This window comes from Sylvia atricapilla, chromosome 2 (assembly GCF_009819655.1).
Source record: "Sylvia atricapilla isolate bSylAtr1 chromosome 2, bSylAtr1.pri, whole genome shotgun sequence".
NCBI lineage: Eukaryota > Metazoa > Chordata > Aves > Passeriformes > Sylviidae > Sylvia > Sylvia atricapilla.
This window is the reverse complement of record NC_089141.1, coordinates 63,108,499-63,134,905: the sequence shown is the minus strand read 5'-3', so window position 1 is coordinate 63,134,905 and position 26,407 is coordinate 63,108,499. Positions and strand designations below refer to the sequence as shown.

At 34.7% G+C, this 26,407-nt stretch overlaps 1 protein-coding gene across 1 annotated transcript in view; it reads left to right on the top strand.

Annotated features, from left to right (window-relative positions):
- Window positions 1–26,407, top strand: part of KLHL1 (kelch like family member 1) — a 183,692-nt gene that overhangs the window by 58,832 nt on the left and 98,453 nt on the right. The window contains exons 3-4 of the mRNA XM_066313373.1: window positions 7,878–8,014; window positions 22,585–22,781. Coding sequence (XP_066169470.1) covers window positions 7,878–8,014; window positions 22,585–22,781 — 334 coding nt within the window. The remainder of the gene's footprint in view (window positions 1–7,877; window positions 8,015–22,584; window positions 22,782–26,407) is intronic.

Sequence of the window (26,407 nt, the reverse complement as noted above, 5' to 3'; positions counted from 1 at the left end):
GAAATTTCTGAAATGGGATGCTGTATAGCTACACTGAACACAGTATCGTTTCTAACTTAAGATCCTGATCCTCTGAAAAGTCTGTTGTACAGACTCTCTCAGACACTTAGAGTAGAGTACTGAACACTTTCTTCTTATGACCTGTGTTTTCCAATGAACTAAAAAAATTTCTTATTTACTTTTAATTATAATTATTGGGATAAAAATTATCATTACATTATAATTTCTAAAATACTGTAAGATTGTCTGGTATGAAAGCAGCAGGTATTTATGAACCTATACTAAGTTTTGGATAACAGAGCTTTAAATAGTTATTCTACACTGACATTTTGGTCTCAGAAATAGGTTTTCATTTGATGTTTGAAAATAAAGATATGATCCTAATGTTTGTATTAAAATACAGAAAATAATTCAGAATTTCCAGGTATTCAGAATTTCCAGGTATTCAGAATTTCCAGAGCAAGTATTTTTGCATCTGAACTCTGCATAAGGCTGCAAACCAAGGGTGATCTCTTCCCTGCTTGTATCCTGATTTCTCTGGAGCGATAATAAATTCAGAGCAGGATTATGGTTCCCCAGCAGGAGCCAGTGCATTTCTGAACTTATAAATTATAAGTTCCTGGTGCAGAAGAATGCTTTAATAGCATCTTGGCAACTTAGACTTTAGAAAGTTCCTTTTACCCTGAGTGAATATGGACACAGAGACTATTCCTGTTAAACAAAGATACTGGATAGTCTGTATTCCAACTCCTGTAACAGTAAGAAAAAGAAAAAAAAAAAGATGCAATATACAAGACTGCGGAGCCAAAGTTGTCCAAATGCTAAGAAGTAAAACCAGACAGAACCTTCATTAAAGTATTTAAATCATGGAGGTTTTAAATTAGTTTATTTCAGTTCCCCTACTATTTTTAATACAGCTGTTTCTATTTGGATGCGCACCTTTTAGTAGTAAATTTAATTTCACATTTGTCATTTCAATTCTACAGTATAAATAAATCCTTCCTGAGCTGGAAACATGCCCTAACAAGAAGACTAACCATGAAATAATACCCATAATCTTATTTAGATTTTTTAATAAACCTTTGGACACCCTTACATTTAATTTTCTTATTCTCTGCAGCCAAAAGTCTAAGTCTGAAATAACTGGAAAAGTTTTAATAGTGTTTATTTGATGTTGGTTTAGACAGGTGAGGCTGGACAAGCACAGTGGGCTGTTTATTTTACTGTAGTCATTGCAATCCTAGAAATCACAGATTCAACTCTCCCTGCTCAAAGCAGGGTCAGCAGCAAGGTTAGACCATTGAGGTCATACCCAGTGAGTTTTTAAATGTCATCTCTGGTGGATGTTCCTCTCTTCCAGGGTAACTGGAAGAGAGGAAGATGTTACCCTCTTCCAGTTTTTGTTATCTTCACTGTTTTTAGTGATACAGGATGTGTCGTCTAGGCAAATTTGCTCCAAGATCTTGGTGCAGCAAACGAGTCTATAGGTGCCTACATCTTTCTTCTTAGGGATTGATGTGGAAATTGACTCTCCAGTTTTCACAGGAGAAACCTCCTGCAATTATCATGATCCATTACAGATAGGACAGAGTGCCCCTTCAGTAACATTGTGGAGCTGCATCCAGTATTACACCTTAAATTTGTCCTCAAAATACACCATACTAAAAAAACCCCCAAAAACCAAAAAAAAAACAACCAAAAAAACACCAAACAAAAAACCTGAAACAAACAAACAAACATCTCTGCTTTCATTTTCCATGTACTTCTGTTGTGTATTTGGGAAGTAAATATTGTTCAGAACTATAATGACATGAGCAGACCAGTTGTGTCCAAGGTAAATGAAAATAGTTAATCAAGCAATAATCAAATGGATAAGCATAAAATTAAGAATATTTGTTTGCCATCAATAATTTGGTTGTTTTGAGTGAAGGCGGCTTATGTGAGTTCCTCTGGTTTTAGATACTGTGCTTGAAATGCTGTGTTCCACAGCTGCTGAAGAAACATCAGAAATACTGCAAAGAAAAGAGCTAAAGTCACTGCAAATGATAGATAGACCTTAATATTTGTTCTAGAGAGTTCATTAAAACTTCCATCTAGGACTGCATAAATGTCAAAGTGTCTCTAAACTCAGATTGTAGTTTAAGACATTTTAATTTGTGATGCTGCACAAAACAATATAGGAATTCTATATTGTTAGGGAAGCAAAAAAAGAGCAAATGTGACATAAGGCTAAAATTCATCTACCCCTATCCAATTAAAAGAAAACACTCTCATATAACAAAGACTGGATTCAATAAAACAGAAAATTCCGTAAAAGGAGAAAATGCAAAGAAGATGTAAAAGGGGAGTTAGATCCTCAGCTTACAGTTCTGCCTCTGCACCTATTGAGAAACCGTGAAATCTACTTTTGTTTTGTTGTTGTTATAATATAGCCAAGTATAGTTGAGTCTATAATGAGAAATACAAGATTTTGTTTTCTTTTTTCTCTTAAAAAAAAAATTCTTTCTAAAACTCAAGAAAAGGATCGTGGGGGACTGGCAAAAAAGTCATGGCAAAAAAGGTAGTAGAGAACTACTGGAAAATTACCAATAACATATAAAACAAAGAATACTTTAGTAAGGTTGCCAAGTTTTTCTGCAAGTGAAAGACTTTCTTCAGTGACATGTGAAGATAAATTTAAGAAAACTTCTTCAACAAAATGCAGTTAGCATTGTCTGTTTCAGTGCTCGGAGCGGTAAAAACCTTTTCAATGCGTTTTGAGTGCTACTTTAGAGAGACATAGTAAAAAACAATAATAGTAAAATGAGGAAAAATTAATGGAGAAAGTTTCACTGAAAAGCAAGATGAAAGAATAATGAACCAGGCAGAAAAGAAAGGAGAACCAGGCAGAGAAGGAAGGAAAGCCTAAAAGCAAGGAGTGAAAGAAGAAAAATGCGCATTATATAATCTGAATACTCTGAATACTTGCTTTCTGGCACTAATCAGTAACAGATGTACATGCAAAGCAGAGAGTAAAAGCACTAGAGCAGCCCTATGTTATTCCCAAATATCCGTAAGGTTTGAGGAACTCCCTATATCAAACATCACATCTGAACAGAGATGTTTAGCACAACACATTTTCCATGAGTTTAAAAACAATTCATTCAAGTAATATGGTTGGGAAAGAACAACAACAGCAACAATTCCTGCTTTTAGAGGAGCATCAAAGTAATTTAGATAAGCTTTTAGTATTAACCTTGATTGATAATCTTGATGTGGGGGTTTGGGTTGCTGATAAGTTGAATATTAGTCAGCAGTACCCTGGCAGCAAAGGGTCAGCCATGCCTTGGGGTACACCAGGCACAATATGACCAGCCCATCAAGGAGTGATTGTCCCTTTCTGCTCTGTACAGCCTTACCTTTGGTCTTGTATGCAGTTTTAGGAGCCACAGTATAAGGACATCACACTGTTGGAGTGTGTCCAGAGGAGAGCATCTGAGTTGGTGAAACGTTTTGCAGGGAAAATGTACATGGAGAGCAGCTGAGGTCACTGGGCTTGTTCATCCCATGGAAAACAAGGCCGAGGGATAACCTCATGTCATTCTACAGCTCTCTCAAGGGGAGCAGCAGAGGGGGAGGTGGTGATCTCATCTGTCTGGTGACCAGTGACAGGATCCAAGGAAATGGAATGAACTCAGAGAAGTTCAGATTGGATATTAGGGAAAGATTCTTCAACAGAAGGTTGGTAAGTTGCTCCAACAGGCTTCCCAGGGAAGTGGTCAGAGTTCAAGGAGCATCTGATCATGTGCTTAATCACATGGTTTATTTTTGTTTTAATAGCCTTAAGGGTCCTTTTCCAGCTAGAGATATTTTTAATGTATTAAACCAGAATACTAATGCTACTACTTCATGGATGGTGCAGTAACTGAAATGGACTTCAAAGGGTGAAAGAGCCTTTCTTTTCCTTTGAAACCATTCCCCCTTGTCCTATCACTACATGACCATATAAAGAGTCCCTCTCCACCTTTCTTGTAGGCTCCTTCAGGTACTGGAAGGCAGCAATTAAGTCATCCCTAAGCCTTCTCTTTTCTAGGCTGAAAAAGCCAAATTCCCTCAATCTTTCCTCATGGGAGAGGTGTTCCACCCCTCTAATCGTTTTGATGGCCCTGGCCTCACCCTACCAGGTTGATATCCTTTCTGTGCTGTGAATTATACTACTATTCATTGAATGTGAGATTTTATTCCTTTCAGAACTCAGAGCCTAAAATAGCAGCTTTTTAAAAGAAATAATACTTTTGTATAGATATGTATGAGTCTATAGCAATATATATATATATATGCATACTTTCACAATGCCATCTGCCAAAAGGTAACTGAAAATTAAAATATAGTGTTGAAAAATTTCTAAATATTACCATTTTTTCCATGGAATCTTTGTAAATGGAAGCTGTTCTTATGCAGTACTGCAGGTGGGGTTTCACCAAAGCAGAATAGAGGGGCAGAATTCACTCCCTAACCTTGCTGGTCACTACTGTTTTGATGCAGCCCAGAACATGTTTGGCTTTCTGTGCTGTGAGTGCCCGTGGCCGGGTCATGTCCAGCCCCTCAATCAGAAGCATCACCAAGGCCATCTCAGCAGGGCTGCTCTTTATCCATTATCCATTCATCCCTCAGCGTGGATTGATGCTGGGGGTTGCCCTAACACAGGTGCAGCACCTTGCACTTGATCTTGTTAAATCTCATGGGAGCCTCATGGACCTAGTTCTCGAGAGTATTCAGCTCCTATGTGTACCAGGATACATGGAGTAAAAATAGTGTCTTGCCTGTAAGTTTTCAGTCCAAGTAACATCTGATGTTCTACTCAGTTGGCAGTAAAATATTGTAAGAGTTTTCTTAAAGATTTTAAGTGATCAAGGTTTGTTTGTCTGGTTTTTTTAGTTAATAAATGCACCATCAGTATTGAGGCAATTCTCTATCAAAGGTGTATATGAAAACAGTTGTGAAAGTGGCAAGGAAACATTAATAAATTATAGTGAACTAAAATAAAATCTGATATCCTGGGGAAAAAAGGTCACAACCCTAGTCAGTCATATGGGTTACTTATAAAAGAAACCAGAATTTTATCAGGCTGAAATTAGTTGTAAAGGAAAAGAAGTCCCTTAATCTGGAGAAAATCTTTCTGAGTTCATAAACTCATTTTAAGCCATGAGTTACCTTCTCTGAGTCTCAAGGATGAAAGAGTTTATTATGTATTCTCACTACCAGATCAGAAGTTGAAAAAGGTGATATCCTCATCCACCTGACCTTTCTTGATTAATAGGTCAACATGCCTTTAAACCAAGATTTAGGGCTGTTTGGAGCCTTCTGATCTACAAAAAGCAGCAGATCATTACAAATTAATTGATCTCTTTGATTTCTCACTTTTCATCTTCCATCTCAACCCTGGAACACAATAAAGATTTACAAAAGGTGTCACCTTTCAGAATTAAGTGTAATTAGCAAGTTCCTCTCACTTCAGCTCAACTTGCAGAGCACTTCCCAAGGTAAAAGTTAGCATCTTGAAATCATTTAACTTTTTCTGGTTGTAGTAAGTTGATGAAATAGCTGATTCGGTATTTCTGTTAACTATTGATTAACATAAGACTCTTATAAAAAGCAATCCTGGTTTTTTATCACACTGTTCAAAAGGTTGTCTTGCTTCTGTAGGTGAACTACTATATCACAGACCCCTTCTGCTCATTTAAGCCTCATCTTCTTTGATAGGTGGTACAGACCAGTAGGGATAAACCTCTAAGAAAAATAGGTAATGCTGAGGACCTGATATATGTCTTATTTATTTGTCTCCTTTTTTTTCCACTTTGGACAGGCCCTTGTGTGTTCCTGTAGACTGAATGCTCCTTTGCAGCTGAAATCTATCAGATAACTTCCTTGACTTTATTCACACAAACTGTGGAAATCATGTATTTTTATAGGAGTTTGTGAAAGAGATTTAATTCTTTCTGTTACTTATTTTCTGCCCTCCCTCTGTTGGTTTTTGTGTGTTTTATATTTGACAATATATGTACAGTAAGATTACATAGTAAGTAACTGCTAAACATAAACCATATGAATTTAAAATAAAAGATATTACTGTTTGAAAACATTTCCACTGATCATTAACTAGTGTATTAAAATTTCTGTTCAATCATTTATCCATTTTTTTAATGCAGCCAAGGGATTTGGCCTTGCATTTGGCCAGTGACCAAGTTGAATACCCATAGCTGAATTTAAATGATGGCTAGTAAATCTGAAGCAACAGCTAATGCAAAACGGTCTCAAATTAAAATCTCAATCACATACCTAAATATATCTCTGCTATCTGTGAGAACTCTTATCTCATAGAAAATCAGCAGTGTTTAATGCTATTTTTCCTTTCTGTGATTTTTGTGATGCTTTTATTAAAGCATCTATGAAAAATAAAGTCACTTATTTATAAGTGGTCAGAAAAATGTTCAAAGATTTGCAAAGACAATAATAAATAAGTAAAATAAAATAAAATAAATAAACAAATATAGAAGAAAATGTTCCTCTATGATGAAAAATAGTAAATTAGCATTTTTTGGTGGCAGCACTGATGTCTATTTCTAAGTTCATCTTTTTCTCGTCATCCACTGTCTTTTAGTCATTGCATAAATATAAATGTGAACTGTTTATGAATTAGGATGCTTACTTCTAAAATTCATGTTTACTAGAGTTTAGCACAACATGAAAAAATTATATTATACCTATTTAGTCATTTCCCATCATTAGAGACAAAGATTATATATCTGTCTTCAAGCTGCCCTACTTGTTGGTAAAATATAGCAGCTTAAAGCACTGTAAAATTATGAAGCCAATTCAAGCTGTCATATTTTACTTAGCTATTGGGGTGAGCTAAGAGACCAAAGGCAATCAATTACCATGGTAGCAGATAGGAATTAACTGGTTTATCTTCACTGATTTTTTAAAATAATAATTTGCCCTGAAAAAACTAGCTAACAATATACAAAAGACTAATTATTTTTCTCGATTTCCAAGTTCTCCAGTTGTGAATGTTGTGTTTTTTATTAATATGTTTATATATAATGTTTTCAAATTAATTCAGAAATGTGACCATCTTTATGGAAGCACATGGTACACTATTCATAGCTGTACCACATTTCTATTTCAAGATCATCTGTGAATATTCAGTCCTAACAAGATCAAAATCTCACTGTAGATGGTATTTGGAAGAATGCCTTAACTTAAAGCCCCAGTAATTACAGTCATACCTGATACTTGTTGTAGTGTTGATATATCTGGATCAGATCCCTAAACAGCAAGCTATGCACATTTTGTAGGTGTTTTCAAAATTTTTTGGACATGTTTATTAACAGAACATTGTATTACACATTGATTCTATTATTTATTTCTTGTGGGTATCATGTTAAGCTGCTAACAGTTAAGTGGAAGATTTATAGATTGTCTGAAGTCACATGCTGGTATTAAAGTTTATAACAAATAATCCTTTAAGAACAAAGAAGAGTACCTCTGGAGCATGGAATGCCTGTCATTATTAAATTGTCTTTGATACTGAGAGACTATCTTGTTAGCAGTTGGGACATCTGCATGATTGGAATATTATCAAAAAACTGAGTGCTAATTACTATGTCTGTTTTATAGTCATATGCTAAAGTACTACTTGGTTCATATCACAGGAGACCAAACCAAATTAGAAGTAAATGTCATTCTGTGTTCTGCTGCCAATATGCATTAATAATATATTCCTCCTAATAATTTTTAATTATTATGAAAATAATTTTAAGAGAAGATGATAAATATGTGAAATTTTGAATACGTATATCCAAGAAAATTTTACCAGTTTCTAACTTTTTTTACAGACTTGTCCTCAGTTCTGTCTCTGACTACTTTGCTGCCATGTTTACAAGTGATGTTTGTGAAGCCAAGCAGGAAGAGATCAAAATGGAAGGCATAGACCCCAATGCACTGTGGGACCTTGTTCAGTTTGCATATACAGGTATTGTGGTGCATACATTATATACTTTATATAGAGGCAGATGTTGATAATTTTGTTTGCTACAAAAATACAATTAATTGTATTATTACAATAATTGTATTAATACAATTAATTGTATTTTTGTTTAAATATTTTTCTTTTTAGTCTTAATCGTCCAAATTGCTCATTTGGCATTTCTAAGGATGAATTCAGATTGTTATCTCTTACCTCCAAACTGTTCAGTATTTTAGACTTGTCAAGTTCAATAGGACAGTCAAGAAAATGATATATGTTTCTTGGTTTTCAAATACTTAAAAAGAATGCCTCGTACCCACATAATTCAAATTACATAAGGTCTGAAGGAACAGATGTATTTTTTGAAAAATAATCCTATGTTGCTGTCTTAATCAAAACTCAGTTTAAATAATTGGATAAATCTTTAAAAATTTGAAAAAAAAAAATTTGAAATATAAATAAGAAAATGTTTTAAAAGGTTTTATTATGACCTGTATGGTTTTTACTTTCATTTCCTTTCATATGCTGATACTCAGTTTTAAAGCGTAAACTTATGAATAACTCACAATTCAGACTTAATAACTCAAAGCTCTCTTCTGAATAGTTTTTACATTTTAATGCATTATAAATTTGGGATTTATCCTTCTTAAGCACATCTTGTTATGCATATTGTAACTGAAGTGCATTAATCTGAAAGAAAGAATGTTAATGTTACAAAATAAGGCAATTAAAAGAGTGGAAATGACTATAAGATTTGCCTCGAATCCCATAGGTATAAAAATATATACTGTTTTCTATTTGTTTCCTAAAGGACATCCTTATTGTTAAATTTAACCATATTTTATCATGATGCTTCTATCATATATTTGATTTAGATTCAATTTTAAATGGATACCTCGAACCCTGCAGTTTTAATCTGCTCTAAATACACATATAATAATTTAATCACAAGTTGCTGATCGGTTTGATATATTTAATCAGGATACGCTCTGGTTTTTTTATGACATAATATCTTTACCATCTTAATAGAAAACAGAAATGGCAAATAAACATAATTTAAGCTAAATATACTCTTTTTGAGACTAATGTTTGAGAAATAAAAGTTCTAGGAATGTAAGACTGTGATTTGTGTAGGACTCTACATGTTAAAATGGTAATGCCTCTTCCCATCAGGGGTGGCTTTGCCACTCAGCGATGTGCATCATCTGGAGGGTTTCAAGGTAGGGATCCATGAAATAAAATAGCTCACATAAGAAGATAAAGTCTAATTCCTTGGTGAATGAATGGCACAGGAATACTGGGGCAAAATCAAGAATATGTTGGCACATAACAGAAAAAAAGACTATGGGTAATGTTGAATCATTTTGTATGAGGAAGGTTAAATAAAAAGGTAAGGGGAGAAAAAATGTTGTTTCCCTGGAAAGAAAACTGTGTAAATATTCAAGCACTGTATGGTTCTTTTGTCTCAGTTTTCAGTAAAATATCACTTGGAAAGATACGAAAGAGTTGTTATTGACAACAAGAGATAGCATGCAAGTGTAGATTAAGGAAAGAAGAAGATTCAGAAGAAAGAGGAGAAAAAAGCAGAAACATTTTCAAGATGAATGAAGATATCTAAGAACTTTATAGTTATCTCTGAGAATTTTTGAGACAGGATGAGGCAATGAAAAAGTAGAAGAAGCAGACTTCTACTTACCAAAAGCGTTTAAGATTTTCAGCTCCTATATGCTCCTTGATTTCTCTATGCCATGTGATGTACTCTGTTCAAGATGTAAAACTTGAGTTTCTTTTTGGTCAAGGTAAATAAGGGGCAGATTTCACAAATGGATGAAAAGAGAACTCCATTGCTAGTGTAATTCACATTTTCTAATTTCCCTCATATGAATTTGCATCTGTAATATTCGTTCATTTAAAAAGTCCAAATTGCCTTAGAAATGGCAGCATTATGTACTATTGTAACATCACCCTGAAGAGTTAGAAGCTTAAGATGATAAGTTAGAAGTTTAAGATGATAACCAAAATCTCTAATGCTGTTCACTTGCAGTGGTAATACACCATTACTCTTTTTTTCCTAACTTATTTTGGAGACCAAATAAGACTTTAAAACGTCTTAAGTTTACACTTGCAAGTTTCACAAATACTTACTTACAATAGAAGAGTGATGAGAGTCGGGAAACGTGAGACAATTTTTTGTGCTAAAAGAGTAAATACATTGGATACCATAGATCATTCTGGTTTTGATTACTCTGTCTTGCATTTATCTTCCGTCGTGTTCTTTATCCTGACTTATTCTGATTTATCCTTATTTATTCTTAGCTTGTATCTTTATCTCCTGAAGTCCATATGGGATTTTTTCTTTCTCTATTCCTTTTCTCTGCATCAGATATCTTAGCAGACATTTAAATTTCCTAGCTACAATTATGCTAATAAACTAAACAACACTGAGGAAGGTTTACAGGCACTGGAACACAATAGTCTCTGTTGATCCTGGCTCTTCTTGCCAAATCCGAATGGCAGTCTCTCTAAAAAATGGTGGTATACCTTGGATACATAGCTCATCATTGGTGTGGCCAACCTTGCACAGAGGGTAAGGGCATTCAAATGTGCTATGGAAAATTCAGTGATAACGCATGTAATTCATGAATTCCTAGAAAATAGTCTCAAACTTATTCAGTTTATTGAAATTAAGTAAAATCTAGGCTTCTCAGTTAATCATTCTGTTTTCCCTTGCCATTGCCAGAGCAAAACCTTAATTTTTTTCCCCTATTTTGTTTCCATCATCTCACATGATTTATCTAGATTCATAGTTTGTTTTCTCCTTTCTTGCACTCTGACTCCTTATGTACCACCAGTCTAGCTCATGTCCCCTTTCCGTTTGAGTCACTTCACTTTCTTTATGCTGCATGGATGTGGACAAATGGAAATCTAAGAAAATAGCCATGGTTTGGATACCCAGAAGCACAGAAGCCAACAGAAATTCCCTTTCAGACTTTCGATGTCTAATCTGGAGCATACGTCTGTCTAGACTTAGACAGAATATCTGGAGAATCTGGCTGCCAAATTCCAATTACTGACTGCATCATGTGTGAAGACGTTTTCAGCAACTCATGTCTGTGACCAGTTTGGCTCTTTATTGTTTCATCTCAGGAACAGAAAACAATTTTGACAAATGGGCAGTTATTTACTCCTATTTTCTTTTTCCTGTCACTACTTTCTTAACTCAAGGAGCTTTAAAAAAATCACATATAGTTGCTGCTGTTACAGAGGAGGTTTTACTTGGGGACAACTGAACGTATCAGAAAAAATATAGCTGAACATGGACTTGTTTCCAAAAATGTAGAAGTTAAGAGTGTTACCGTGCAAATATGTTTAGATGTGATTTAAAAGACGGAACCATTTCCACATCTTATTATGTATAATTCAGTCAAGTTTATATTTTTTTTATAATCCAGTGAAATTATTTCATTTTTACTCTGAATCATACATATTAAGTAAGAGTTATTATTAAGGATAAAATAGATGTGTCTATGAAAAATATTGTTGTAGATGAAGATATTGTAAACTGATACCAGACACTTCACTAATACAATCTAGTATGGTTGAAAAATATCAGAATTAAAGTTCAGCAAAGGGGAGATTTTGTACACCAGGCACAGAAAGAATAATAGTCTTGGGGTGCATCAGGCACAGCACTGCCAGCTGGGCGTGGGAGGGGTTTGTCCCACTCTGCTCTGCACTGGGACAGCCTCATCTTGAGTTCTGTGTTCAGTTTTGGGCACCACAGTATTAAGAAAGCCATTAAATTATTAGAGTGTCCAAAGGACGGCCATGAGATTTGTAAAGGAGCTTGAGGAGCAACTGAGTTCACTTGGTCTGTTCAGCCAGGGGAGACTGAGGAGAGACGATACTACAGTTACAACTTCCTCATGAGTGGAAAAAGAGGGGCAGGCACTGATCTCTTCTCTGAGGTGACCAGTACAGAACCCAAGGGAATGGCCTGCAGCTGTCTCAGGGGAAGTTTAGGCTGGATATTAGAAAAAAATTCTTCAGTCAGAGGAGATTGGGGTGCTGGAAGAGGCTCCTCAGGGAAGCTGTCACAGCATCAAGAATGAGTGTTCAAGATGCATTTGAACAGTGCACTCAGGCACATGGGGTGACTCTTGGGGGTGGTCTTGTGCAGGGCTTAGAGCTGAACACAATGATCCCTGAGGGTCCCTTCCAACTCAGCTTATTCTGTGATTTTGCAGTTATGTGATTTTGTGATTCTGTGATTCTGTATGCAAATAGATTTCTAAATAATTGGCGAGGTAGAATTATGTAGTGACCAGCAGAGCATCAAGTCTTGTATAGCCTTGGTTAAAGCAGCTCCTGAGTGAAGGCGCCTCCCAATCTAGAAGTACTAGTAGGAAGGCAGAAAATTAGACAGCCAAAAGTACTGATTTATAGATAATAAAAGGTGTTGAAGTTTCTGTAAAGATTCAGCATGAATAATTATGTAATTTTAAAGTTATGTGACCAATGTACCTATAAAACAATTTGATAAAAGCTGAAAAACCTTGCATGTGTTAAAATATTTACTATAAAATCTGTGTTAGGTCAGTTTTTCATATATATTTAACATTTTTTTGTAAACAATAAGATAGTGACTACATATTGTTTTATCTGAAATAAGCACAAAGTTTTCTAATGACATAGACTACATTATTATGTAATTACAATTTGTATAATTCAAATTATGTAGATGATGTAAATATATTAGAAGAACACTCCAGCAAAATTATATGCTTCTTGTTCTATACATAGGCTCACAAGGATAAAACAGCTTTATCACTGTTTTTTTTGTGGAGGATACATTTTACCAGTAAAAACATATGTGCCTTCGTCAATTTATCCACACTTTGCTGCATCTTGTTGGTTTATTTAGACAAAGTATGTTTTGTCTGTGATATAGCTGAACTGTAACTTAATAGGAAACAAAACTTCCTCTTTACATATCTACTTCTTGTGAGCCAACTGAGGAAATCTGAAGCCAATACATAGGTGAAATGGCTATGCAAAAAGTATGCTTCATTTTTCAAGCAGCAAGATGATTGATAGCAAAAAAATCTGATTGAGATCTCAGTGCCCTGGGATAGATCCATCTATCCCAGGGCACTAAAAACGTTAAGAATCTTTGATCTTTTAAGAATTCAATATAAACAGGTATAAACAACAGTGTATGTTACCTCATTTTCTTAGGTAATGCTTCTATCTTGATCTTAAAACTTGAGTTTTCATTATTTTCAATTGTGCTTCAATAGTTCAGAGACAACTGAAACTATAGATTGATATTCTGTTATTTTTCTGCTACTGGTGACTGTGAGAGCCCTCCTTTGAAGATACAAAAGAGCTGTGAAGTTGGTATAGATTTCCTATATTGGGAAATCTAATTAGCATTGGGATTTCTAATTAGCATGCATTCCCGACAGTGATCAGAAGAGTAGGTTGGTGCTTTCATACCATTAATGAAACTGAAAAAGCAAAACCCATTTAAGCAATAGAAAACTAAAAATCCTTGATTTATTTATACATATCTGAAAAAATAGAGAATGGATCATACATGGAGGGAGGTTCAAGCCCTGCTGTGTAGCTTTTAATTAGATTTTATTTGGGAGATTCTTTAATTAAAGTTCTGTCAAGTGCCTTTGTCAGCATTATAGCTAATAACACAGGGCTGACAGCAGGGATGTAGCAAGTAAGAACATGCCTTTAAGAACAAGGACCCTTAGGTTCTTGCAGCACAGAAACTATATTAATTAAATATCCCAAGGAGGTTTCTTTCTTGTTTTAGTTTGGGGACCTTTTTTTTTTTTAATTGCTGAAAGTCAGTTGTCCATATGAACAAACGTTGAGGACAACTCTTAGCATACTTTTGGCTTGTACCAGTTAATAGGGGAGCAGAGTCCAGGGGTTATCATAGCCACTGGATTATGCAACAACTTGCTATTTGAATGTGACTGCCATTGTTTGGAGCATGGCAGTGTTTGGACTAAAACTGAGGCCATTTCATTCCCGTTAGCCTCAGTGCTAGAGGGAAGTCCCAGACAAGCTTAACTCAATGGATACAGCAGAAGGAATTTTATTAAAAGCTTGTGCTCAGGGTATGAGCCTGGATTTTAGGTACTGGTGGCATTTTTACAGTCTTTCGGGCTACTCCTTTCTAGTACATATTGATCACATTGAGAAGTGGAGCTACCCTGATATTGTAAAAGTCCTTGCCTCTACCTCTGTGACATGTTGAGCTTTTTCAAGAGTTATTTGTTCTGTAGTATCATGTTAGAGATCCTTGTGAAGATGGACCATGTCCAAGTAGCACTTTTTGAAGGAGATTATTACCTACTGCTGTCCCACTAAATTTTCTTTGCCATGTATTGGTTGGTTGATGGTTGACTTGCAGAGAATAGGCCCTTAAACTTCCAGTCACTACAGATGGAAGATCATTTGTTCCAGGAACCCTGGGATGAGTGGTAAAAGGAAAAATTAAAGTAAGTGAATTTTTCTGAAAGACTTTGTCAGCTGTTGTGTAATGGAGAGTACAGAAAAATGGTCATAAATCAAACTAGGTGCTCATAGACCATGAATAAACTTAAATTTTGGATATGGAGGATCCCCTGTGAAACTCTCTTTTAGAAGTACTTGTCATACTTTTCAGGAGTCAATAGAGAGTGTTGCAAAGAGAGTTATCTGAAGAAGATTTCTTTGTCAGGGTTGCTCCAATTTAGGAAATAGGAAGTGGTAGTGATGACATGATCTGTAGAGCCATAATTCAAATTATTTGTCCATGGATGTCCACTGACTACACTTCAAAGTTAATATATACCTTTGTTTCAGTTACATTTCAGATTGACATTTTCATATACAGTGTTCACCATTAGATTCTAATTTATGCACCTGGATTAAATGCTCAGCTATACTGCCCATGTGTACAATGAAAGAATCTTTCAAAGTTCTTCAGTGTAACTGTAGAGTAGACTGTTGTCTTCTGTCCTCTGTGAATGTCAGCCTGAGCCTGCTTGGAAAGAAGTACCTTCCTTCACCAAATGTTTTTTCTGATCCTAAAACAAACTGTGAGCTTTCAAATAATTGAAGTCTGTAGGAAATAATTCAAGTCAGTAGGAAAGAACTTCAGAGACATGTTTATCTTGAAGAATTGCAGAAGCTGACTGCCTCCTCAAATTTTTTTTTTTTTTTTTTTTTTTTTTTTTTTTTTTTTTTTTTAGCCAGCCCTACTCTGAGGATCCTGTTTCCATCTGGAGATGTTTTCCATTCCTGTCACTGAAACATAAAGTCTTTGCTCATTCCTGGAGCTCCATACTCCCATGAATTGTTATTCCTCCTTTTACACTGGATACTTTGTTAAGGGGCAGATTTGGCAAGATTTGGCAATTATATATTAGGAACCAGCTGTTGTCTCATTCTTTTGGCAAAGTATATGAGAATTGCTTGGAAAACAGCTCTGAACTGGATATCCATAAATTTTGAGTATTCAAAATTATTTATAATATTATGGAGAGATAGATAGTGATTGTGTTTCCTTGTACTGTAATACAATCTGCTATTCTGGAGAAGTCAATAAAAATAAATTCAGGCAGACACAAGCGAAGCAGTTAGTATGGAGGGGAAGAACAGATAACTGGGTGTATGGCAGGGTGCATTTTTAAAGCTGTCCCTTGCTAGGCTCAAATTTCTTCATCTCCAAAAGATTAGAACAAGTACTGAACATTAATACAGGACATTGCTGGAAAGTGTTCCTTTGAATGGAGTATCATCCCTCTGTGTTGCCATCTGGCACATGCCAGACTGTTGCTTAAGTGGCATCAGTGAAACGATCAGACAGGCTGCTGAAGGATAGTCTGCCTCTTTAATATATTCCATTCTGGAGGTCCTGCATTGGAGATGTGTACTTATATCCACTCTCTTGAGCTCAGCTGCCTAGCTGTGTATCTCCATTTCCAAAACAAGAGCAAAGGAATCATGAAAATTGCAATGGTATTTTGTGAGTGAGGTCCTCACCTTTCAGGTGTTTACTCCTGTTCCTGCATTGTAAAACATGTTCACTGTCTTTCTCTGTGCCTATCTGACAGCAGCTGTGATGTAGTGTACTCTTAGAACAGGATGTGACTGGAGTACTCACTTCTCCCAGAAGTGCAATCCATCCCAAAGCAAAGTAGATTTCATTAGGTTGTAAGGTGGACTCATAAGCAAAAACCTTTTCTTGGCAATTGGTGCCTCCATTTCTGTAACTTTCTGTCCTCTAAGCATGGATTTGAACCGCTCTGTACTACTGTAGCACAAGCTGCCAAATCATTGCCTGAAACATTAAGAAGCTTATTGTGGCAAAGGTGAGGGCTCCTGCTTCTGAGCTATCTTCAGATGTGGAGAATAAAATACTGCTCCTTCAAAACTGAAAGCTGAGCTCCTTTGTCCTTGAGATTTTTTTTTTTTTTTTTTTTTTTTTTTTTTTTTACCCCACCAGAGGCCAAAGCTTGACTGTGTTCAGTGTAATAGAAAGGTTGTATTTCTCTGAGATGTACTCAATATTTGGTACAAGTCTTGTGAAGTGAAACACTCCCCCCATTCTCAAGCTGAAATTTGCTTTGGTTTACAAATGTAAATTTATGGAGTGGCTTTTGATGTGTGCAGCATGAAGAGCAGAACATACAGTCTGGAAGCAAACATAACTGTTGAAGTCCATAAAAAGAGTTAAGGAAAACTAAGGCCTTACAGACGAAATGAGCTTTTTGGAATAACTCATGTCATCTCCCAGCCTACTTTGTGAATGCAAAATTACTAACATAGGGTCATCTTTGCAAATACAAACCAGTAATATTTAGTATATAATCCCAAGAATGATGTTCATATTTTAACAATTTTTCTATAACTAATGGAAAAACATATCTTCTCTCTCACAGTGCTAACATACCATTCTTCACAGTTTGATGAAAAGGTTTTATGAAGATGAGGCTCACAGCTAAAATGATTTGCTGCTTTTAGTCCTGTTATTTGTATGTGTATTTTACAGGTGACTAAGTTCAAGTGTATAAAGTGAGCTAAGGCGTGTAAGTGGCATAAGGAGAAAATAACATTTTAAAGTTTCTCTCTAAAAAGCTGATGTATGTAAGTTAGTGGACAAATTTCCTTTAAGACCTGACATTTCATTTATACAAAAGAGGTGTTTTGGTTTGTAGTTTCGAGGTGTTGTTTTTTTTTTTTTTTCAGATGAGGAGATGAAAATGTGGATTATTTTGGTTAATATAGTTTTCTGATCTTTAGCCAGACATTTGCAAGACGTTTCCTGCTCAGGGGGATTTTAATTTGTTAATAGCATTTCCTTATCAATCTGCAATGTTATAATTTTCCATGCTATTTAAATAAAGGGAAGTGGCAGTACTGATGAAGGATCACGTGATTGAGCCAGTTTAGTCCACTTACTCAAAAATATATCATTAGGGTGTAAATAATTGTACAATATTTTAAAAGAGTGAATCTAGTTATTCATAAGGATTCTCATATTACTGTGATGGCAACTTTTTCATTTTTTACAAGCTGCATATTTATGTCTCTGGAATAACTTATGAAATTATTTTATACATAATAATACTTAAAGAAAGGGAGCCTACAAGAGAAGTGGAGTGGAAATATATAAAAGAGCACACAAAGAAGAACAAAGGTTTCAAACTGAAGTACAGTAAATTTAGATTGGATAATAGGAAAAAATTCTTTATTGTGAGGGTGGTGTGGTACTGTAGCAGGTTGCCCAGAGATGCTGGAAATGCTCCACCCTGGAAGTGTTCAAGGCCAGGCTGGATGGAGGAAATCTGGTCTAGTGGCACATGTCCCCTCCCATGGCAGGACGATTGGAAGTAGATGTTCTTTATGGTCCCTTCCAACCCAGACCATTCTATGATTCTAGATAAACACAATTAGCCATAGAATGCCTTCGTCCTCAAGTACAACTGATGAATGTGATCCACAGCAAATAATTAATAGAAAATAAACTACAGTTTGATCAAAAGAAACCTCTGCTAAGTGGATATATTGTGTCCTGTTTTCATTTCTGAACACATCTTCGTCTTTATAATAAGTATAGAAGACAGTATAACCTAGAATTTCTCTTTCAAGGCATAGGTCAAACTGGAGACTAAAAGATGTTCTGCTACACAGAAGATACTTTTTATAGCATTCTACATTGATTGGTGTTCATGGATAGACATAAAAGGTGATTTTACACACTATGTCACTACTAGGAATTGACCATAACAGAGAGAATTGATCATCAGAATTGAACCCAAAGAGTGTTTTATTTCCTGAAACCTGGTAGCTCTAAATGATTCCAGTGCTGTGTTTGGGAGCAGATGAACTGAATTCATATCAACAAATATGAATATCAGTAGTGTCTCAGTAAGTCAAATAAAAGTGCTCCTTTTGTAGCTGAAATCAAGAAATAGCCATTCAGGGAGTGATTAATGTTGTTCTCCAGTACATGACTGAAGCAGAGCAGGTGAAAACTGCTCTAAGGCCTCCTGTTTCTCTTTGTAGACTGTAAAAGGAGATCTTGGGTGATTAGGTCAGGTGGCTACCTCAAAGATTTGGAATGATTAAGATAAGCAATGGCAAAAAGTTTTATTATAGCAGTGTGAGGCATAGCATGATTTTAATAACCTTTTTCAAATCTTCAATGGAATTAGATGTTGTATCAAGAAAGCAATTTCCTATTGTAGTCAATCTACTATATATAAAATGAATAAATATTATCTTGATACCATTTATTGCTTTAAAAAAAATTAGACCTCCTGAAACTGCTTAGCCTATAGAAATAACTCCATTCAGCAGCATTTTAAAACTGCAACACAACTGATCAAGACACATGAAATAGAAAGGTAAAAATATAAATACCCAATTACAAGGAATTAGTTTTAGCCTTTTTTTCTAATTCTTTGACACTTCTCATGATTCCCCCTGTACACACTTACAGCACTCTTAGGAATGTTGAGGAGTCTTGCTATGAATGGGTAAGTGTGTAATTAAAAAAGAGCAAAAGAACTACTGTGCACATGATGTAAAACAATATTATGATGTGTTACAAATTCAGGGTAAAATTAATTGCTTATATACAGAGCAAATTATCTGTACCTACTGAGTTGTCCCACCACAGGTTCAATTTGTTGGTCAATAGCTGTGGGAGGCTATTCCTGTGATACACACTGACCTTATTAACATCATAGAAAGGTGGGCAAGGGTGCAGTGATCCCCTGTAAACAAAAATAGTTATGAAGTATAGTCAGCAGTGTAAAAGAGAGAATAAAAGAAAAAAATTCCAAAACCAAAATAAAAAAACCAGTCAAACAAACAAACAAACAAACCCCAAACACAACTAAAAAACAAAAAAACAACAGAAAAAATCAAACTAAAACCACAAACCAACCCCAAGTCAAAGCTGTCCCTGAACTTGAGAAAAGGTTTGGCAACAGAACAAAAATATCCGAGAATTCTTATGTTATCTCTGTTTCACATTTGGTAATGAGGTAATAAAATTTATGTAGTTGTTATGAGAATGCATGGTAATGACAAGCATTTTAATTTCTGCATAAGCAATACACATAAAATTTTTCACAAATGCAGCTATCATTTAGTACAGCAATTAGAATACGTTAAAGTTCTTTTGATTGGTTTTTCCTCATATTTATTCATCTTAATTAATGTTGTACAAAAGAAGATTTTAGGCTCTGGTTAATTTGTTTTTCTCAGACTAAGGCACTTGTGCAAGCTTCTTATTGCATAAAAAATGTGAGGGGGAGGTCAATTGAAGAAGCAGTAATATTAATGCTCCTTGAATATCCCATTAAACATTTTTAAATAGATGCTTGGATCTTCTAATTACCAATATGAAACTGTCTGAAGATTTCATATTTTATATACAGACCCCATTAACAGCTTTCTTTTTTTCAGACTCTGACCATGCTAAACACTTGATATCCCAGAGGAATTTGCATAAAAATGTCATAGCACTCTTCTGAAAAAGGGAATACAGCCCTTATGAAGGTGTCTTGATATTTAAAAAGAAGATAAGTAAGATTTGGAAAATATTTAGATGGATTAAAAATCTATCTGTCATTGAAGCTAAAAGAATGAATAAAAATAAACTCTTTAGCTCATACTAAGTGTCTTTTCTAGCTTTTATCATAGCTATATTAAGTAGTAAATAAGTATTTCTGAATTTAGTTTAAAATAAGTCAAGCTATAATATGTTCATATGCCCAGATATCCCAGAAGCCATTGTTTACTTCATCTATTAAAATGTAGAGCAGAAACACATTCACACTCTTCTATCAAAATGTGAAGCATCTTCTTCAAAATGTCCATGTTAGTTACATGAAGAAATAGATGATTCATAAAAGTGATAATGTTTTTTTATTGATTTAAACTTAGTTTAATCCAACTATTTCCCAGCTAATACTGTACCAGGACTATTGTACCTTAAAGTGAACCGAAATTATCTCAAATTGAAAACAAATAGATTGATGTGGTTTCAACTGATTCCCTTGAGTTCTTCTCCTAAGGGTAGCTACCTTTAGTAATAAAAAGGCCCAACCATTAGACTGTTACCTTTCCTCATAAAGTTAGGATATTAAAAGTTGTTCTTTCTATACTTACATCACTTTGCAAATGCTACCTGGATCAGTTTTATATGGCCAGAGAATTTCTTGAGCTCATTGCTGAAAAATAAATAGCATGTTAGAAAAAGTGATATAGAATTCCTTTGGTTTTTCTTTCTTTCTTGTTTGTTTGTTTTGGGTTTGTCTGTGGTTGGTTTGGTTTGGTTTGGTTGTTTTGGGGTTTTTTTGCACATTTTTAACTTTTTTTACTTCTGGTACAACGATGGTCAGTTTTAACCTGAAAACAACTATCTTTTGAATGCTTCCACTTTACACAGTGGAACTGTGTTCCAGAGAATAGATTGTGTGTTGAGACAGCCATTACCTGCAGGCATGCAGCAAATGTGGGATTGTCATTGATGAATATATGGGTCAGCCAAGAATCTGCTACTGAGTGTGCCTTCTGACCACATTGCATAAAGATGTAGAGTACAGAAATTGTGAGGAAAGGTTAGATAGCATAAAGAGAAACTCATGTGACGTTAATAAAAGGATAAAAATAAGGAGAGGAAACTCACTGAAATCAGGCTGTGTGCTTGATCTGATGCTCTGACCTTTGCAAAAGGGTGTATTATAACTAAATCTAGTAAAGTGTAACTTCACATTTTCCATCTTGTATTAAAAGCTCCAGATACAGTGAAAGGAGAAAAGATCAGATGTGCAGTGTTAATGTTACTGTATTTTGAGTTTAGTATTGCAATATATAGTGTCTTTCCAATGTCATGCTGTTGTGAAATTGAGGATTTTAGAACTCCTTAGTGCCATGCAATAGAATTATTAAGATTCTTAGATTTTTTAATGTGACAACAAATTCAAAACTTTTGTGGGAAATTAATGTGTTTATCTAGATGTTGAACTATACTTCTAAGAGAAAGACCAATATAGACTTAATTGTCTTATAGTCAGAAATGATTTTTCCAAAAACAGCACAAAAATATCAGAAGTATTTTTTGGCAATTTGTATTAAATTTGCACATTTTATTTTCCTATTTTTTTCCAATTCTCCAAAACATCCTTGTAATCTTTAGTTTTTAAAGTAATTACTGTAAGAAATCTATGAGATTCTAATGTAAAAGTAAAATTTAGTATTATCGTTGGTGGGGGCATTATAACAAGAATTACATATTCTACCCTAAAATAAATGATTTTTAAAGTTTATTTTATTCTGTTTTACCTTTTATTTATTGAAAAATGTGTCAGTCTGCAAGGTAAAGATAATGACTTGTGAAATTACAGAATTAAGTGCAATATAGGTATTAATTAATGTTCCTTTTCCCTAATATAAACTGTTTTAGTGGGACTTTGTGCTATAAAAAGCCTGCCATATGTTACTCAGATAACATTAATCCGAAAGTCACATTACAAATAAGCAACACAACATTTGAAGACTGTTAAGCCTTGTTTTGAAGATGTATTTATGGGTTTATTCAGAGTAGTTATAGTAGGCAGTTATTTCATTCTTTTCAGAGAAGTAAATGGCCGTGAGGTTTGCTCTGTGCCACTGAAGATAACACGTATTTTATCACAAATTTCAATGGAATAAAGAAAAGAAACCCAACCAAAGAACCGTCCACAGCCTGGTTGATATCAAGATATTCCAAGCCTTCTCTTCCATATCACACAGTACAGTTTCTTTTATTATGCCTGTTATATAGTTGAATTAATAGTAGTTTTAAAAGAAATATTTCCAATACTGTAATTTCCACATTAGTTGGGTGTTCAGTCAGGGAAATTAATCCTTCTTTTCTTCACTTTTTCTGTAGAGGTATTTATATAGAGCTACGATTATTTTTAAAAACATCTTTTGGTACTGCGTGTTTTGGAAATACTAAGTAAATAAGTTTGCATTTGTTATCAATACTTTTTTTTTTTTTTTTTTAGGCTGCCTGGAATTAAAAGAAGACACCATTGAAAACCTCCTAGCAGCTGCCTGCCTCCTCCAGCTCCCCCAGGTCGTAGAGGTTTGCTGCCATTTTCTCATGAAGCTTTTGCATCCATCCAACTGTTTGGGAATTCGAGCATTTGCTGATGCACAAGGGTGCACAGAGCTTATGAAAGTGGCTCACAACTACACCATGGTAAGGCAGTTCTGGAATATCTAAATTATAGTCTTGTGAATCCTGTATATCCTCTACAAGTGCAAATACCTTGTTGGTTTTCAGATTGAAATGATTCTATAGTATATTCTGTATTTGGAACTTTATATCATAAGTTGTCTTTTTGAAACCATCAAAATGGTGATTCCTATGAACTTCAGTGTAGTTGTGACAATTGGCCTTCTATGATGGATGCACTGTTTGCTGGGTCAGAACTGTGTATAACCTCTTTAGATGCATGATCACATACAGGTGGTAATAGTAAAGTGTTTGTAAATCATTATAATACTTTTTAATCACTTGAGTTTAGTTTTAGGGAGCTTTGTAATTGTCATTGTTCTGCATGGGAATACTATGAAGGGAAGTTTTGTTGGGTAGGGGTTTGGGATTTTTTGTCAAGAATTTTAATCATCCTTTTAGTTATCTGTGCAGTAGATTAAGACAGGAAGTTCTAGAAATAAGGAATTTTATCTGAATTTTTTCCTAGTTTCATCTGACAGAACAGGTATGGAATTAATGTCAAAGTTTAACCATAATCAATGAAGCAAAAATATGCTACTTATTCAGAAATTAAATCATATTGGTAGCCGTTTGATTTTTCATAGTGTGACAAAATTAAAACCCTCTGGCTTTTAAAATAAACTTACATAAAAAGTAGATTATGTATCATTTATGAGAAATAATGGTCCCTTTAGGTCTCTACTGGAATTATTATTGAAATAATAGAGCAGATTTCAATGAATCTCATTGTCTTGTTCAGCATTCATGTCCTTATTTTATTTATTCTTTTCTTTAACTAATACCACATTACAATTCACAGGTTTAACTGTGTTTTTTACCACTACAGTTCGGGTCGTATAACCATGTTGCACTTCTGGAGTGACTTGTGTGATTTCTCTGTATTACAGGTCCAAGCTAATCAGTTTAACCTTCCTCTGTCAGCAGAGAGAATTAAGCTGTCAGAGCAGCATTCACAAAGCATGTGATCTTTCAAATTAAATTGCATTAGAACTGATCAGATGTATTTTGAAAAAAATCCAACATTTTTATCAATGTATTTCATAGATTTATATATCACTTTCGTGTTTTCAGTTTGTTTTGTTATATAAACATGAAAAAATAGAGAAAAACATTGATTTCAAATTTTTTAAAAACTGCTTATGATCTTCTAGAAGAACTTAATAAAATATTTTTGTGTGAATGAAATTACTCATAGTACATTTTGAAGGCTTGTGACTAATACATACCTAATATATCACAAAGTTCACAAAGATCTGTGCCATGTCTCAGATATTTGGTATATAATTCATTATTCTTTTAATGCCGAGTTCTAAACCTCAGTTTTGTGTGATGGGAAAATCACCAATAAAAGATTGCAGATCAGATGGCAGATAAAAGAAGTCAGTTGTAATTAATAAGCAAGCTCTGATTTATTCTCAAGGGCATTTGAAAGCAGGCACAAGTCAGGCTTTCTCTTTGCGAGAAAAACAGATAATCACCATGAAATGACAATGTTTCTTTCTGACCCAGTGAAAACATAACCCAAAAAGATAAGTATGTGATATTTTCATAGGCACTGTGTTACTTCATTTAGGTGTGAGTCAGCTCACATCTGTTTGGCTCACTGTTTTGTGTTAATGTGTGTGGAAGATCAGTTGTGAGTGGGGAAGGAGTGCCTAATTGCCTATCTTCAGTACAGCACTTTCAATCAAAGAACCTGCGTAAGAGAAAAGTGATTAGTTCTTCTACATGGATACATAACCAGGAAAAACTTACACAGTTCAAGGAAGATACCCTGAGGAGTGTGATAGAGGAACACCAGAGACCTGGGAATATGAAGAAAGGGGAGGAAAATAATGAGCGCAGATAAAGAGCAGATGCATAGTTTCTGAGGTGACAGCATTATTTTTTTCCTTCAGACTCCAGGACAGTAGTATGGACTGTGAGGAGGGCAAACATTAACAAACTCCTCTGGTCTTATGCAGAAGATTTGAGGGGAAGTGATGGCAAAAAAAAGGATGGAAAATTCACTGTTACCTGAAAAAATAGTTCTCTTCCATTCCAGAGAACTTCAAGGCCCTTTCTTTGAAGCTTTTAAGAGTGGTTTTTTTTAAGAGTTCAAAGTGGTGTATCAATGCTGTTTTACACCACAATGACACAGACTCCAAGCTTCAGAAGGCTGAAAATGACTCCTTTATTTTTGGGATGTGTCTCCCTTATATACTACTTTACACAGACCAATTTGATTGGTGACACAAAGGCAAACCTCTTCAATCACATTGGTCCGAGCGGGGGGACATCAAGAAGAAGTCCCTCTTTGGAAAAGGAATGAATAACATAGGCACAGTTACAAAAAACATTTCTCCTGTTTACAGAAAATTCCCTGGGAAAAGAATTTCAGAAAACTAAAACATATCAGGCATGAAACCAGGGCTACAGCATATCTCAAATTCTAGCTATGAGTCTTCTTCTACAGTGTTATTGCAAATGTTTGTTGTGAATAGGAAGTAGGTACCCCTGTAACTCTGGAATCTTGTGCAGTTGTTTGCTTGAGATGAAAAACCTCAAAGAAACAATAATTCTATACTGGCGTAGGAATGGGGACGACAAAGGTTTTCAAATAGTCTTGCAAAAATAGGTTTATAGGTGTGGCTTATATGGTAGATTGTGTAATACTATTGAGATACCACTCAAGTTAGATCTCATATTTGAATAATTTTGCTTCTTAGCTAATTACATAGTTGAAATTAAATATTCATTGATTCATTTGAAAAAAAAACAAATTATAAAACAGTAGCTTTCTGCCTACATTATACCTGGCAAATGTTATATAGTTTTTCTCCACCAATTACTTTTAAGTAGAAAGTAATTCACTATTGTCTTCACAATAGCATTTTAATGAAAATCAATATATTTTCATGAAATATTTTGCTTCATTGTCCCTTTAAATGTTTTAATCTTCATTTTCCAAAGAAATCTTCTTGCCTAGTCTCAGACTTGATATAAGTTCTAAAGTACACTGTTGTTATCTAACTCACCTTTATATTAAGGGATATTTAGCCTTCAGTGTCAAATTTCAAATTATTATTTTGAAATGCAAAATCTCAGTGAGGAAGAGCAAATATGTTCATAGAAGAGGGGAGAAAGTGAGGAAATGAAGATAAGAAAAGCAGTGAAGAGAAAACCAAATAACATTTGAAAAATCTTAGAAAATACGTTTGCCATGTAGCAAAATATGAGATTGGTGGAAGAAAAGAGGAAAGTAGATTTCATAAAAATTTGGTCAACAGTGAACGTTGGAGTTTTTTATGTTTGCACTCCCTGAACTTTTTAGAAATGCAACTTGGTGGCAACATTTTAAATGAAAACTTTACAAGGAAGAGGCTAATATGAGAAAAAATGTAAATTGTCATTAATTTCCTTTTTAGGCATGTCATATTTAATGCAGTTTGTTTTATATTTGAGGTATGAAAATGCCCTGCCAGTGTTTTATGGTGTGATTTTTATTTTTTAAATTATTTTTAATGAATAGTTTGAATGGCAGCACAAATACCCATGTCTCTTGATTTAAGATTTCTGTACTTAATTGCAATCTGCGTTGTTACTGG